Source organism: Galleria mellonella, unplaced genomic scaffold (genome assembly GCF_026898425.1).
Source record: "Galleria mellonella isolate WM207_F2 unplaced genomic scaffold, CSIRO_AGI_GalMel_v1 utg38, whole genome shotgun sequence".
NCBI lineage: Eukaryota > Metazoa > Arthropoda > Insecta > Lepidoptera > Pyralidae > Galleria > Galleria mellonella.
Window position 1 is genome coordinate 6,716,425 of NW_026442090.1, and position 14,116 is coordinate 6,730,540.

Below are 14,116 nucleotides of genomic sequence, written 5' to 3' on the forward strand. Positions count from 1 at the left end.
GATTACGTAGTATAAGTATAAATCAGGTGAATGTTACTTAAAATGAAAAGTTTGCAATAAGTCTATGTAACTAGTTAATTAAAATTGAAAATAGTGCATAAAACAGTACCTAGTACTTTTATAATATATATCGATGTCTATATTTTGGAAAGCGATATATACAAAATATTAATATAAAATTACGAATATTCATTTCCATATTTTATTGTGTTGACACTTATTTCCAGGTAGTTGCATAGAATTATTTTTCGGTTATTCATTATACACTCAGTGCCAACTCTTAAAAAATTCAAACTTCATTACTATCACTACTTGTTCTTACGTTTTTTTACTTTACACCTTGTTTATAAGGTATTTTGTTACGTTCTGTTACGAGTGCAAATGTTTTACTTTTGATTTATAATTATTAATTTGATTTTCCAGCAGTCTCTCAGAAATTAGTTTCATACTATTGTAACATTAACATTAAAAATCAAATATTATGGAAGTACTATACCATCAAACCAGTCAACTTATTCAAGAAACATCGGATTTATTTCAAAAGTTAGATAAGAACCCTGCAAATTGTGATGAAATAGAAAGTGCTATTCAATCAAAAATCAATGCAATCAGTGCGTAAGTGTAGCTATTTAATCAATAACGTAATTTATAAGCCTAAATATGTATAAACAGTTACCATATGCTCCCCCCTTAAAATGATAACTACAATACAGGGTTGCTAATTAATGTGTTAAACCTTTTTTTCTATGCAGCTTGGACAACATACAAAGTTTAGTCTCAAACGATTGAAAGTGATGACCATCATTAATAGACATGAATTGCATCACAGTCATTACAAAATACTTTGTTATTACTGTGATACTTCACAATCACATTCCTGTTAAATAGTGTGTGTTTGACTTTTAACCATGTAATTTCACTTCCATATTTCCCCTTTTAAATTAAAGTACTGTTATACAAGTTTGGTAGTGATATTTTGTTATTGTGCTTAATAAATAAGTTTTTAAATTAGTATTCCCCTCAGAATAATATTGATGGCTTAAATGTAATATATTCAATCGAGGATACAGTAGAATTTTGATTAGCCGAATCAAATAAAATTAGGGGTATTCTGTGTAATTGAAAATCTGGTTAATAGATTTTACAGTCGAGTCAAACAATACATAATTAAATTTTAATATTATTTTTATTATGTAAAGGGTTACATATATCATTTAGATAATATGATACATAAAAATATGAGCTATAAAGATAATGGTTTACATAATACCTATTTACCCAATTAATAACATTAATTGGTTAAATAGGTATTCTATTCATATTCATTTCTAAATCAGTAATTAGAACTGTGAACAATAAGTTTAGATATTACAATATTCAGATAATTGATGTTCAGATAATCAGAATTCTATTGTAATAAATAACTATTGAAGATGACTGAAATGATATAGAATGATATGATATAGAGAATGAAATGATATAGAGATATAAAAATAACAAAAAGTCCTTGTTACAAGTAATAATTTGCCTACAGAAACTGTGAAAAGTTGGACATATATGTGTATAAAACCCCAATCAATCAAAGGCCTATGGCCAAAATGAGAGTGGATCAATTGAAATATGACAATAAACATATTCAGGTAAATAATTTTATAAAACTGTAATAAAAGTTACTTTTTAGATCTAATGTAAACAATAAAATGTAACATTATTATCAATATATTTTTACATATTATTAGGATGGAGACAACTTATTTATTGATTAAAGTATGCCTTTATATTTAATGGAAAGTGGGAATCGATGACTATAGAAACGAATAGCACCATGAATATTACAGAGTATACTGTGTTGCCAATAAGGTGTTTAAGTAAATAAATAAAAAAACTGTAGTTTGTGAAATTTATATAATTATTAAATTAGATTATTAATAATAAACTAATGTAATAATTATTTAAATTTTATATAATTGTATATTTTATGTACATAAGTATAAATACCTATATCTTAGCTGATAATTCATTACATGATTCAAAGTCTTATTATTTACTATTTGGTACATTATTAATTTAATAATTTGATAGTTTGAATTTAAATTTTGTTGCATCCATCCTATTTTTTTATATTTTTAAAAGTTTTTATATATATTTATTTTTTTTAATGTAAAAAAAGTAAGTATGAAGTTGTGAAAGTCTTTAGTTACTATTAATATTTTATTAATTACATTAAGTATTCATTTATAACATTTAATTTGTTATAATTTTTGTAGGCTTCACTGACAAATTCACAAAGCAAACGAATAAGACGAGAACAAGAACGATTAGATAGAGAACAACTTTTAAATAGAAGATTTGGGCATGATCATACAGAGATCACTGTGGACTACTTGTCACAGGAACGTAATTCATTGCAAAATTCACATAGAAATGTTGATGAAATGATACACACAGGTTAGTTAATGATATATTTTATCATGCACTAGCTTTTTGCCTGTTACTTTATATGCGTGGATTTTAAAAATAGGAATAGCAATGAAATAGAGCACTTCTAGATGGCATATCAAATACCCTTATCACTTTTAACATAGTTTTATCCCAGAGTTAGAAGGAGGTTAGAAATCTTAATCGAAGGTGTAACAAATACCACGAGGACAAAGTTGTGGGCATCAGCTAGTATAAAAATAAGTGTCATAAAATTTCCATTTTATTCTTTATAAACTATCAAGAGATTTCTATTATTGTTATGTGGAAATTGCTAGCGTCATAAGTCATTAAAAACAGCGTTAAAAGAAATCATATAAAAGTATTATAATATTAATATCTAGCGACTTGCCCTGCTTTCGTACGGGTGCAAATTGTATACCTACCTACAAATTTTCCGTAAAAATTATCTAATAACACAAGAATAATTTAAGATTGTTTCACAGAAAAAATAGACTTCAATTGTGCCAAAGTTATTTTGATTAAAAACAAGGACAGTTAATTTAATTTAAAAACTGAGCTATAAATCGATTTTGATAAAATTTCTCTGAGACAAATGTGAATATATATTCTATCCGATAAAAAAAACTAAATTGGTTTATATCTGACGGAGTTATAACAAACAAAAAGAACCACTGGATTGAGAACTTCCTTCTTTTTTTTAAGTTGGTTGAAAACAATAGCGATTTATCATTGCTTCAGATGTGTAAAAAGTATATCTCCAATTTTTGAAAAAAACATACAGGTGAAGTATTTTTTTGTTTTTCCGTTTGGTACAAACAAAAAATCAATTTATAATATTGGTTCAAATAAAGCTGTAACATTAGTCAATTAAAATTGAATAAATCTTGTTGAAAGTATGTATAAATACGCGTAGATTCTCGGTACCATTATCTGTCTGAGTTTATTGCGCAGATATAGGTAACTAATAGGTTGTGGTGTAGCAAATACGTTATTAAAATAATCTTCGTTATTGCAAAGATACAAAGAGGTAACTTATAAATTGAACTTAGTGTCTATTCTACCGTCTACATTTTCTTTACACTGTCAGTCAGATTGGACCGGTTTCTGTACACATAAATACATTAAAATAAAAAACAAAAAATAAATGTTGTAGAATTGTTCGTATTTTCTAAATTACCATTTAAATTGTAAGTTAAAAATGTATAATAAACTTACCACATTATATTTCGTGACACTGTTTACACTTTGGATTAAACTTGATATGAGCGGTTCGTAGTAAATTAAAATTAAAACAACCGCGAGACTTAATACCAGCTCTCCGCATGAAGGTAGCTTATTTACATTTTATTAATTATACCTACTCTAAGAATAGGTTGCCTAGGTGTAACACATCGTTATTATATCTATTGGTGGTGTCGCGGCGCTACTGCCAGTTCTTCCTATCTGTATATACAAAATATATAAGAACAGTCATTATAATAATGACAGGTAGTGTCATAATTTTCAGATTTTATTTACGAAAAATGCTGCTCACATTTGTATAAAGTTCTAAAGTGGTCACTTGGTCAAATTTGTCAAAATGTCAAAGGGATTTTATAATACCTGTTTTTTTTATATTAACTTATGTCTTTGCCAATTCTAAATTAATTCTAATGATTCTTTTTGCAATTGATAGGGTCACTCTTGTGTTTACTGTAATCAACAGACTTCAAGGTTTTCAATTCGGTTGTATTTTTTTGTTTATGTTTGTTACCTCGTAACTCCGTCAGTTATAAACCAATTTAGAAAATTCTTTTTGTATTTGAAAGGCTATATTTATAGATGGGTCCCATAGAATGTCTATTAAAATTGGTTCAGTAATTTAATTTTTCCATCCAAATAACTGGTTTTACCACAATTGAAGTCGGTTTTGTGGACCACAATCTTAAATTATTGAAGTAATTGTTTTTTGTGTTTAAAATGTGATATGTCGAGTTCTTTTTTATGGGAAGAAAACTAATTGACGCTATTAAGTGATCACTGCAGCTCATTGAGTGAGCGACACCAGAGGATGTGACAATGCGATACCGACTTTTTTAAAAGATTATTAGAGGTCAAATTTGTTTCAATTCGGCGCGTAGTAACCACTGAATGTTGTTTTCAGTATACTCTATTATGTGTGCATAGTAGTTCGTAGTTGGCCTATAGACAACTAAGAATAAAGATTGTTATCACATTCTATCGAGTTGGCCGTCAGCTTGTTTGCCATTTTAAGTTGCAAAAAAAAACCACACCGGTAATAGTCGATAAATACTTACGACTTTGGTTATATTTTACACATTTATCTTCAAAAGTAGGATATTCTTAATTACACGATATCTTCTCTTCTTCGCGAATATTAGATAGATGTTTACAGTAATTTCTCTCATATTTATATATTTATATATATATATATATATATATATTGTGTTATAGTGTTTGTTATCGAACTCCTTTAAACGGCTTGACTGATTTTTAAGTTTTTTTTTTGTATATTTGGTATGTTTGAGAATAGGTAGTAGGCTATTTTTATACCCCTATGAGATAAAGGTGACCCACCCTAGAATTTTTTTATACAATTTTTTTATGTTTTTATGATTTAGCATCAAAAATACATACTTATATTTCAGTTATAAATAGATAGATAGATATATCGTTTATTTGTTTGTTACTAATCACACACAACATGACCTATACCTACTATATTTGTTATTTAACTACCAAAATATTCAGTAGAAATAATTTATATGGCAAAACAATGTTTGCCGGATCAACTAATTACGTAGTAAAATTATTATATCCATTTAATAAGTCGGTTAACGCGACAACGTAATGTTTCTATATTATTTATTACACGTGACTGTATACTTGAATATAAAGTATATATAGCCTCATTACTTATATTCACATTTTAATATTGAATTATTAAGTTTAAGTACCAACTGGTTATGTTAATTGATCATGTAGGTAAATAAGATGATAAATAGAATTGTTTTCCTGATTGATTTTTATTTTAGATGTTCAATAATAAGAATCAACAATAGGTAATTATATTTATGACAACTACACGACTATATCTAATCTTTAATTATTGTTATTAATGGGGACTAACAGTCCTATTGCTAGCTGTAGGGTGGGTATATTGCTTTGTCAGATCGACCTCTCTGAAGTGCGAAGTTTCAATTTCGATATCAGTCTACTGGAATTTATTTTAAGAATAACATATTTGAATTAAAAAAAAATTTTTTTTTCGTTATGTACGTACGAGTACTATTTCATATTGATATTCTCCGCTATTAGTAACACTCTGTATAATATTTACTAACCTCACCAGGTAAACTTAATTGGGTAATAACCTTTTACCATAAGTACTAATTATCGTAAAAGGTTAAGGCAAAGAACTTCCACATGCGGTTCTATTATATATAGTAGATGTTAACCCGCATGTATTAAGTTATCGTGAAGTACGTTTCATTGTGTTAATCTGTTCACCTCAATTAACGAATTGTATAAAAACATATATTTTCACAAATATACATCTATCTATACTTATAATAAATCTGTTAGGAGGTCAACTCTGTACATGAAATACATTTTCAAAATAACTATCAGGAGGTGATTAGTGATCGATACTGATGTCAAAAATGCAATCAGTAAAATTTTCGTCTGTCTGTATGTTCGTTATAGAAATTTATTTCTACTCGACTATAACTACTCGACGGACTTTAACGAAACTTGGTACAATTATTCTTTATACACCTGGGCAGGTTATAGTATACTTTTTATCACGCTACGACTAATAGGAGCAGAGCAATGAAGGGAAATGTTAGAAAAACGGGAGAAGTTACTCCATTTTTAAGCTTCCGTCGCGTGTGCAGCCCTAATGGCCACTTTTTAAAATGTAAAAATGTCCACCCGTGCGAAGACAGGACGGGCCGCTAGTGTTTATTAAGATAACAAGGTTAATTAGAATTTTTAATTTTTGTCACCATCAGGAAGTCATCAATCAGATTTTAATATTGCTCATTGTCGTATGTTCAAAGTCCTTTTAGAATTAAAGATGTGATTGTGTACAATATTGAGCTATACGAGTGTATTGATTTGGGAATAGCAGACATAGAAAATATATATTTTTGAAAATAAACCGTAAAGATCCAGCGCAATATTTTTAAGAGATACCTAGATATTTTAATATTTCATATTGCTTTAAATACAGTAATACGATACGATTTAAAGTTTAAATTTAAAGCGATCCAGAAATTCAGAGATGTAATCGTATTTGGGCAAACTAACAATATTCATAATCTTTATCATACTATTCTACTAACATTATAAGCGTGAATGTTAGTAAAGACGTTTGGATGCTTGTTACTCGATCAATACTCAGTGGCTGAATAAATTTAAATGAAATTCGGTACATGGATACGTTATTATGTTACATGTTATTAACATCGACTCATATTCTGTAGAAAATTATTGAAAAATGTTATTATCATAGGATATGTGATGGTGTTATGTGCATATTAATGCACGCGGACCAAGTTGCGGGTATCACTACATTATATGAAATTAAAACAATGAGTATGTCGATGAAATTTTGTGAATGTGTTATATAAATATATATTATATAAATATATAGTATATATATATATATATATATATATATATATATATATATATATATATATATATATATATATATATATATATATGTATATATATAATTTAGCAGAAAGTTATTTTCTACTTTAAATTACTTAAGTATTTGTTGAATGAAATGTCTACTATATAATTACATACAATATCTAAATTATCTGCTTACGACGATAACCTTCACGTCAGTTGTATTATTATATTACTAATACTAAAGTTTATAAAAACATTTGAATGTTTCTAAATATTTGTCACTGAACACGTTTGAAAGAAAGGTACACATGCCCTATCTTACCAATAGGAAATTTATTTTCCTAAATCACACGGGAACATAGATTTTGGTATTATCTACTTAGGTATAAGACAATATATAGGATAGGATAGTTTAGGAATATATATAGGGTAGGTTGTAATGATGATAATTAATGATGAAGTATCGTGTATATACATATATGTAGTCTAGAACATATATTACTTTTATATCAAAAATGCTCAAGTTTGAATCACTCGCGATCTACATCAATATGGCTAGACAACGATCAATTGACTCTAAGATGTTGCAAATATGTTTTTTTTTATTGGGGATTTTTTTTTAAATGAAATGGAATGGGAACTCCGCCTGCGCTAACGGTACGGCTGGCAGTGTTCTAGTGAGATGATTAATGAAGAAAAAAAGACAGGTCAGTTAGCTCATTGTGATGAATTTACCTGGAATTAAACATGATGGTTTCCACGGGGAACCGCGAGGAGGTCGACCTGACATCTCTTCCTCTTAGTTGCATGTGTGATGTAGAATTGTCATCTAGGTTGTATCGTGGCATAGATATTAGTTTTCTGCACAATATGTATTTTTTTAGTCAAGGTAAGTATAAGTCTGTTCTAAAATGTCAATGAAAAAATTCATAATTATTCAAAATTACGAGTTTATTGATTCTCACAAAACAAACGAGTTCTAGTCTAAAATTAACTATAGAGTGACTTTGGACTTTAAAGCGTGGCACTGTACGTCCTCAGCATATTTATCTTCAGATATAAAACATCAGAATTTTGTATCAAAGGCTTTGACATTATATTTGATATAATCTTCACTAAATCATTTTCAACAGAATATGAGTCCATGTTAAGCAGACTTGCAACATCAGTAGCTAATTCTTTAGTGTTTTTATACAAAAAAACTCATAAATGATGTGATATTTGCCAGTTTAATGAAATTATAAAAATGTATTTCAAATTGGCCCAAAATATTTTATAATTCTGTCTCATAAATATCATAATTCAACTATTAAATCCTCGCTTTCAAAGACGGAAAATGTTTCATATCCTTTTTAGATCTGTAAGTAAGTTGTAGTAATAAGTTGCAACTTAATTTTGAATACGTTTATTGCGCTAATCATTTCAAAAATGGGGTTTCCTTTACTTTAAGCTCCAAATTAAGTTTGTTTAAATGTATTGTGATTTCTGTAAAAGATGCCAAATCAGTCAGATAATTTCCGTTTTCCAATATCTGAGTGTCAGCAACTCTTTCGTCCAGAAAAGTTGTTATTTCTGGCAAAATAATTCCTGAAACCTTTCTAGGAATTTTCTGCGACTCAACCATCTGACATCCGTGTGAAGCACTAAATCAGTGTGTTCAGCTGACTTATTATCATTCTTCTGCAATTTAAAGAACCACCATTGCAAGGTGCGTGCACGCAAGCAAGCAAGCAACGTGCATGGATGGATTTCGCAATTTTTATTGCAATGCCCATAATCTCCTTCATGTTTAGAGTTTTAAGCACAAAATTTGTTGATGTATTATGCAATGGAAGGAGAAAATGAATAAAAAAAAAAAATGCCATAAGACCATTTTTGTTTCCTATCATTGCTGGTGCTCCAGCGATTGTAATGCACACTAGTTGGTAGTTTGTAGTTTATTACAAAATTGTAAAAAACCCCATATATATATTTTCGCCACGAGTTTTTTTTTTCAAAGAACTTGTTAAAAACCTGTCCTTAGCCGACATGTCATTGAATAACATTCGAATAAAAAATATATAGCTGAACAGTATCTGCCATATCGGTGAAATCGTCGAACTGTAAAGAAAAGTATGTACATTTTATGTTTTAGTTTATCTGCCATATCCTGACCTATGACTTCAATATGTGACAGTCGGGCGAGATAACTGAAGTACTCTAATATCAGACATAATCTCTGTTTTATTTTTAAAATCTCCAAATAAAGTCATCCGCTTCAATAAACGCTTTCTTCAGAACTGATTGATCTTAAAACGGTTTGAAGTGTTTCGATCGTTGCAGCTTTTCATTGTTTGGTTGGTCTTGTGAACATGGTTTGTTCTTTTTTCAAACAAGTTCACTTACTTTTTATTTTCTTAATTAACTCTGTGACGGAAAATCTTTTTCATACTTTTAATGAACCGTTTTATGCTGTTTCTCTAAGTTTCCACGTTTTTTTTAATGGAAGAAAATGGGGTGGTAACCCTGCCTGTGCTATCGATATACACTAGCAGGGCATTAGTGAGAGATGATAGGTGAGAATGAAAACAGGTTAGTTAGCCCATCGGGACAAATTCAAAAATTAATCACTATGGACTTATTACGATACAAGGAAGTCATGAGGGGGTTATTCTGGCCTAATTGAGGATCGAATAAATTTTAGTTGTTTATTAATTAATATTAAATGTGAGAATAATTCTATATCGGTTTGTTTTCCCGACATCGACTCGAAAAGCACGATCGACCGTTTGAGTACCCCTGTTCTACAAAATACGCAATAGTAATAAGACAATTACTCTGCTTTTTATTTCTCTCTAAATCTTCACGATAGCGCTTCCTTACGGCATAGGCAGAGTGTCAAGGATCTATATTATACACAGTTGTGTCTTGCCTTCTCCACTCCTCTACTTGTCATTAAACATGCTAATAATAACTTTTATATATATATATATATACATACGTATAGTATGCGCAACGCTTGCATGATGGATTTCGAATTTGTTGATTTTTTGTTGAATAAAAAAATATAATAATTTATATTACCTTATTATTCTTATATATAATAATATAGGTAATAAGTAATTTATTACCTAAATAGCTATATCAGAGTTCCAATTCTAAATATACGTAAGTACAAGTTTTATAAAGCGATACTTATTAGTCTTTTATAACACAAATTTTTCTCTACTCTAGCTTACGAGATTACTTGCTTACCTTATAGTTCATTAATTATTATATTTTTAAAGATATTTTGATGTTTATATGTTTGTAGTAGTAGGTGTAATAGAAAGTACAGGGATATTATAGCATTTCGAAATCTAGGATTCGTTAAAGTGAACAATTCTTCAGAAATATTTGAAATATGGAAATGTTTTGTAAAACAAACTGCACTCATATTGTGTATTTATATAGCTCTAAATGAAGGAACGTGCTAGTCGGAGAAAGATTAAATTATTGGTATTAAAAATTTTATATAACTCTAGAAAAGTATTGTTAAGGTGTTTTTGTCTATGGTTAAATTTAATAATTTATTTCTTATCAATTTCAGGTTCAAACATATTGGGCACACTGAGGGGCAACAGGGAAACATTGAAGGGCGCTCATAGAAGACTGATAGACTTGGCCAATACTTTAGGATTATCAAACGCCACTATTTCTTTGATAGAGAGAAGAGTATCACAAGACAAATACATACTGTTCGGTGGTATGTTTCTTACGTTGACCATTATTGTGCTTGTCATTATATACCTTACGTAGTCAATAATATTTTAAAGGAGAAAATATATAGATAAGTACAAGTAGGGGTGGGTTATATATTAAATTTATATATTTTAGTTACAATATCTATATACTCGTCCAATAACGAATATGTTAAGTTTGTTATCCAAAAAATAATATTGCATAACAGACTTCTAACATATTCTAAAATAGATATCCGACCGATATGGGCGATATCGAAATAGGTGATGACCTTTTTCCGCCATCAATGTCCAAAGAACATTGATGACACTTTATATAGAGATTTCTAGTTTCTATTAATTATATTAGAATTTCTCTCCAACCTATAATTTTTTATTAATAAATATTTCACTTGCTTTAAATATATTTGAATTATATCAGTACAGTAATTTTCAATAAATGTGAAGCAAAATTGTTTTGGGCCGTGATTAATATGAAACAGTAAAGTTAATTGCAAAAGTAAGAATACTATATACTATTAATTTATGAAAAATATATATCAACTATCTGCCCGAGACAGCTTTTGTCCACTCAGATTTCACATTACGTAAATGTAGAAATTTTTAGCTGTTTAATAAAAGTTATTTATATTGTATGCAATTGATTTAAACTCATATCCAAAGTCTAAAATATGTTCGAAATTATATACATAATCTTAAAAATAAATTAATTTAACTTGGGTAATAGTGGTTATTATTATGTTGCCCTTCTGGTTATATAATATAGTTTCAACTAGCACAGAAACTATATTAAAATACAATTATATAGGTTAAGATAAATAAAAACACTAACAGCAATTATAGAACAATAACTAATTTATAATTAGTTGCTTAGATAGGTTGTGTGCTAGTTGTGACTCGATATAACAAAGTATAATGGTTCTGAAACGCAACGTAAGACATTATTATAATACCTGTCGGCCAATCGTCTAGAGTTGTAACTAGTCGACATTCTAGTTTGTGACCGACAGTCTAATTGTCTAGGCACTAATTTATTTATTGTCCGAACTATTCTAGTTTATCTATTGTTTTCATTTTATAAGATATTCTTAGGAAATGGTTCCTACTGTATTTTATATGCAGGCATATTATTATTTTGATAATAATTAAAAATGTTTGCAATGATTTTTCATGTGTAATGTATGCATTAATCTTTGTTAGATGTGTTATATGATTACTTTTTTATATTAAGTCATTAAATAATGCGTATCATAGATACATATTATTTCATTAAATGGGGTATCATTTCGCTTGTATTGTACAACTTTGTACTAGACAAAGTTGCGGGTAAATAATTGTACATATACCAGTGTTTATAAGTTGTTAATATTATTATTACAAAGTAAAAAAATATGCAAAAGTCCAACGTGTTTGTTATTCGGTAATATGTCACCGTGATTTATATTTTACACCCATATCAGCTACGCTACACGCCTACACTTTTCTGACTCGACATTTTTATTGGCTGACTGAAAATAAATAGACGTGGACTGTGATATTATAATGGACTTACAGTTCCATAATTTTGGATAAGTATGTGTTTATCATAAATTAAACATTTCTGAGTTGGATAGATATTATCTAATTATATTTAGTACATTGTTAAGATTTTATTATTGTTTGAATTTTAAGTTTTAAATTTCTATTTAGTGTTTCACTTCCTTATGCACACTAAGCCATTGTAGTTTTAGGAATATATTTAAAATATTTATCAGTTGCCTTAGGCTAGAGAAAAGTATTTGTAATACATATATTATTGATCTATGTTAATATTCATGTACAATTTACGAGTATGTTTATTTATTAAAATTATTATTGAAATTCCATATTAGTATCAACTGTATTTAGAAATAAATATAAGCAGATTATGTGGACATATTTAAAACGACAAAAATATAAGCTATTGTATACATTTATTTGTAATTCACAAATGCCTATATGAATTTTATTCAGACCACAATCGAATTTTTAAGTATAAAAGGGCGTCTTTGTGTCACAGTGATATGTCAAATAGAAAATAAAGGGATAGATATTAATAATAACTTGTACAAATATGTTAAACATTTAAAAATAAACATGTTATACTGTTACCGTAAATTTATGGCTATAGAGTAACTATTTTTAATATATTGTTTTAATTTTGCAATGTTGTTTTATATGCTTTGTGTGTAGGTACGTATCAAATGTACAAATGAATTCGTACATACTTTTACTGTAATTTCCAGTGCTGAGTTTGTTAAAATCATGGTTATGCAATAAAGTTATTATTATTATTAAAGTCGCATAAGAGAAGAGAAAATATTGTTCTTCTTTTATCAGCGTTCATATTTCAAAAAGGAATCTAATATGCGACCAAAATAAACACAAATATTTGATAATTATAGAAATTAAGAGTGAAGAAAATAAACAGTACTAACGTCTCGACATTCTATGATATTCCATAACATTTTGTAATAAATTTGACTGTCGTGATCTACATGGTAAGTAGTACCCACAATTTACGAGACCGCAACTCGTGAGTTCGGATCGGCCCTATATAAAAACTATGAATTTATGTGACATAAATAACAAACCAAAATAATCGGAATGATTGCCACATTGAAACCTAAAATGCTTGGCATTCTAGGCATGATAAGTGTTATGTTCATCATACGGCAACTGTGTCCCTCGGATTATCCCGTTAAGGATCATAGTTGTGAGTATACTTATTATAATGTATTAAACGGTTTTATAATTGTCAATTCATCTGCCTATATTATGCCTTGACTATGTTATGATAGTCTATGAAAATTAATTGGCCCATAACAAATAAGTACATTATTGTAAAAATAAATACATTTTAAAAACAATATAATTTATATAAAAAAAAAAAAGATAATTATACTAAATCACTGAATATATGCATTCATTAAGTTTCTTTTTTGTCTGAGTCGCAACATGGCTTGATAGGTTCAACGTGAGAGCAGGAGAACGCTACATCTTCTTCTTTACGTGGAGCACATGGTCCTGTGGCCTCTTGTGGATTCACGCAAGACTCCACCGTTGTGGACAATTGTGGATAATGCGACACTCTTGTAGCTGCTGGTGATATCTCGGGTACATCGCTACGTAACTTCTTAATTTTTTCATACGCGTTCGGTGAAAGACGCATGTGCTCTGGTACCTATAATGAAAAATTTTGAGTCGAAGATTTTTTATAGCCCGCTGCCTTGATTTCTCAAACTGTTTTCGAAACACTACAGTATTAGCCTTAATTTGTACGTATGAAAAGT

General features: G+C 28.8%; 3 protein-coding genes across 6 annotated transcripts in view; 1 reads left to right on the forward strand and 2 right to left on the reverse strand.

Annotated features, from left to right (window-relative positions):
• Nucleotides 1-3,811, reverse strand: part of LOC113522591 (multiple C2 and transmembrane domain-containing protein-like) — a 45,379-nt gene extending 41,568 nt beyond the window's left edge. The window contains exon 1 of the mRNA XM_026908329.3: nucleotides 3,658-3,811. Coding sequence (XP_026764130.2) covers nucleotides 3,658-3,662 — 5 coding nt within the window. The 5' untranslated portion in view covers nucleotides 3,663-3,811. The remainder of the gene's footprint in view (nucleotides 1-3,657) is intronic.
• LOC113522595 (probable Golgi SNAP receptor complex member 2) lies at nucleotides 278-12,990 on the forward strand. Of its 3 annotated transcripts, none has more exons than XM_052897872.1 (5): nucleotides 278-351; nucleotides 424-615; nucleotides 1,535-1,640; nucleotides 2,268-2,448; nucleotides 10,655-12,990. In XM_052897872.1, exons 2-5 carry the CDS (start codon nucleotides 482-484, stop codon nucleotides 10,861-10,863), a joined length of 630 nt encoding a protein of 209 aa, XP_052753832.1. In that variant the 5' UTR covers nucleotides 278-351; nucleotides 424-481; the 3' UTR covers nucleotides 10,864-12,990. The 3 variants fall into 3 exon arrangements, with proteins under 3 accessions (XP_052753832.1, XP_026764134.1, XP_052753833.1); XM_052897873.1 differs by having other exon boundaries at nucleotides 295-351; nucleotides 427-615; XM_026908333.3 differs by having other exon boundaries at nucleotides 293-615.
• A 131-nt stretch (nucleotides 12,991-13,121) lies between these two features.
• Nucleotides 13,122-14,116, reverse strand: part of LOC113523002 (EF-hand domain-containing protein 1-like) — a 57,227-nt gene continuing 56,232 nt past the window's right edge. For both annotated transcript variants that reach the window (XM_052897864.1, XM_052897865.1), the window contains one exon: nucleotides 13,122-14,007. In XM_052897864.1, coding sequence (XP_052753824.1) covers nucleotides 13,753-14,007 — 255 coding nt within the window. In that variant the 3' untranslated portion in view covers nucleotides 13,122-13,752. The remainder of the gene's footprint in view (nucleotides 14,008-14,116) is intronic.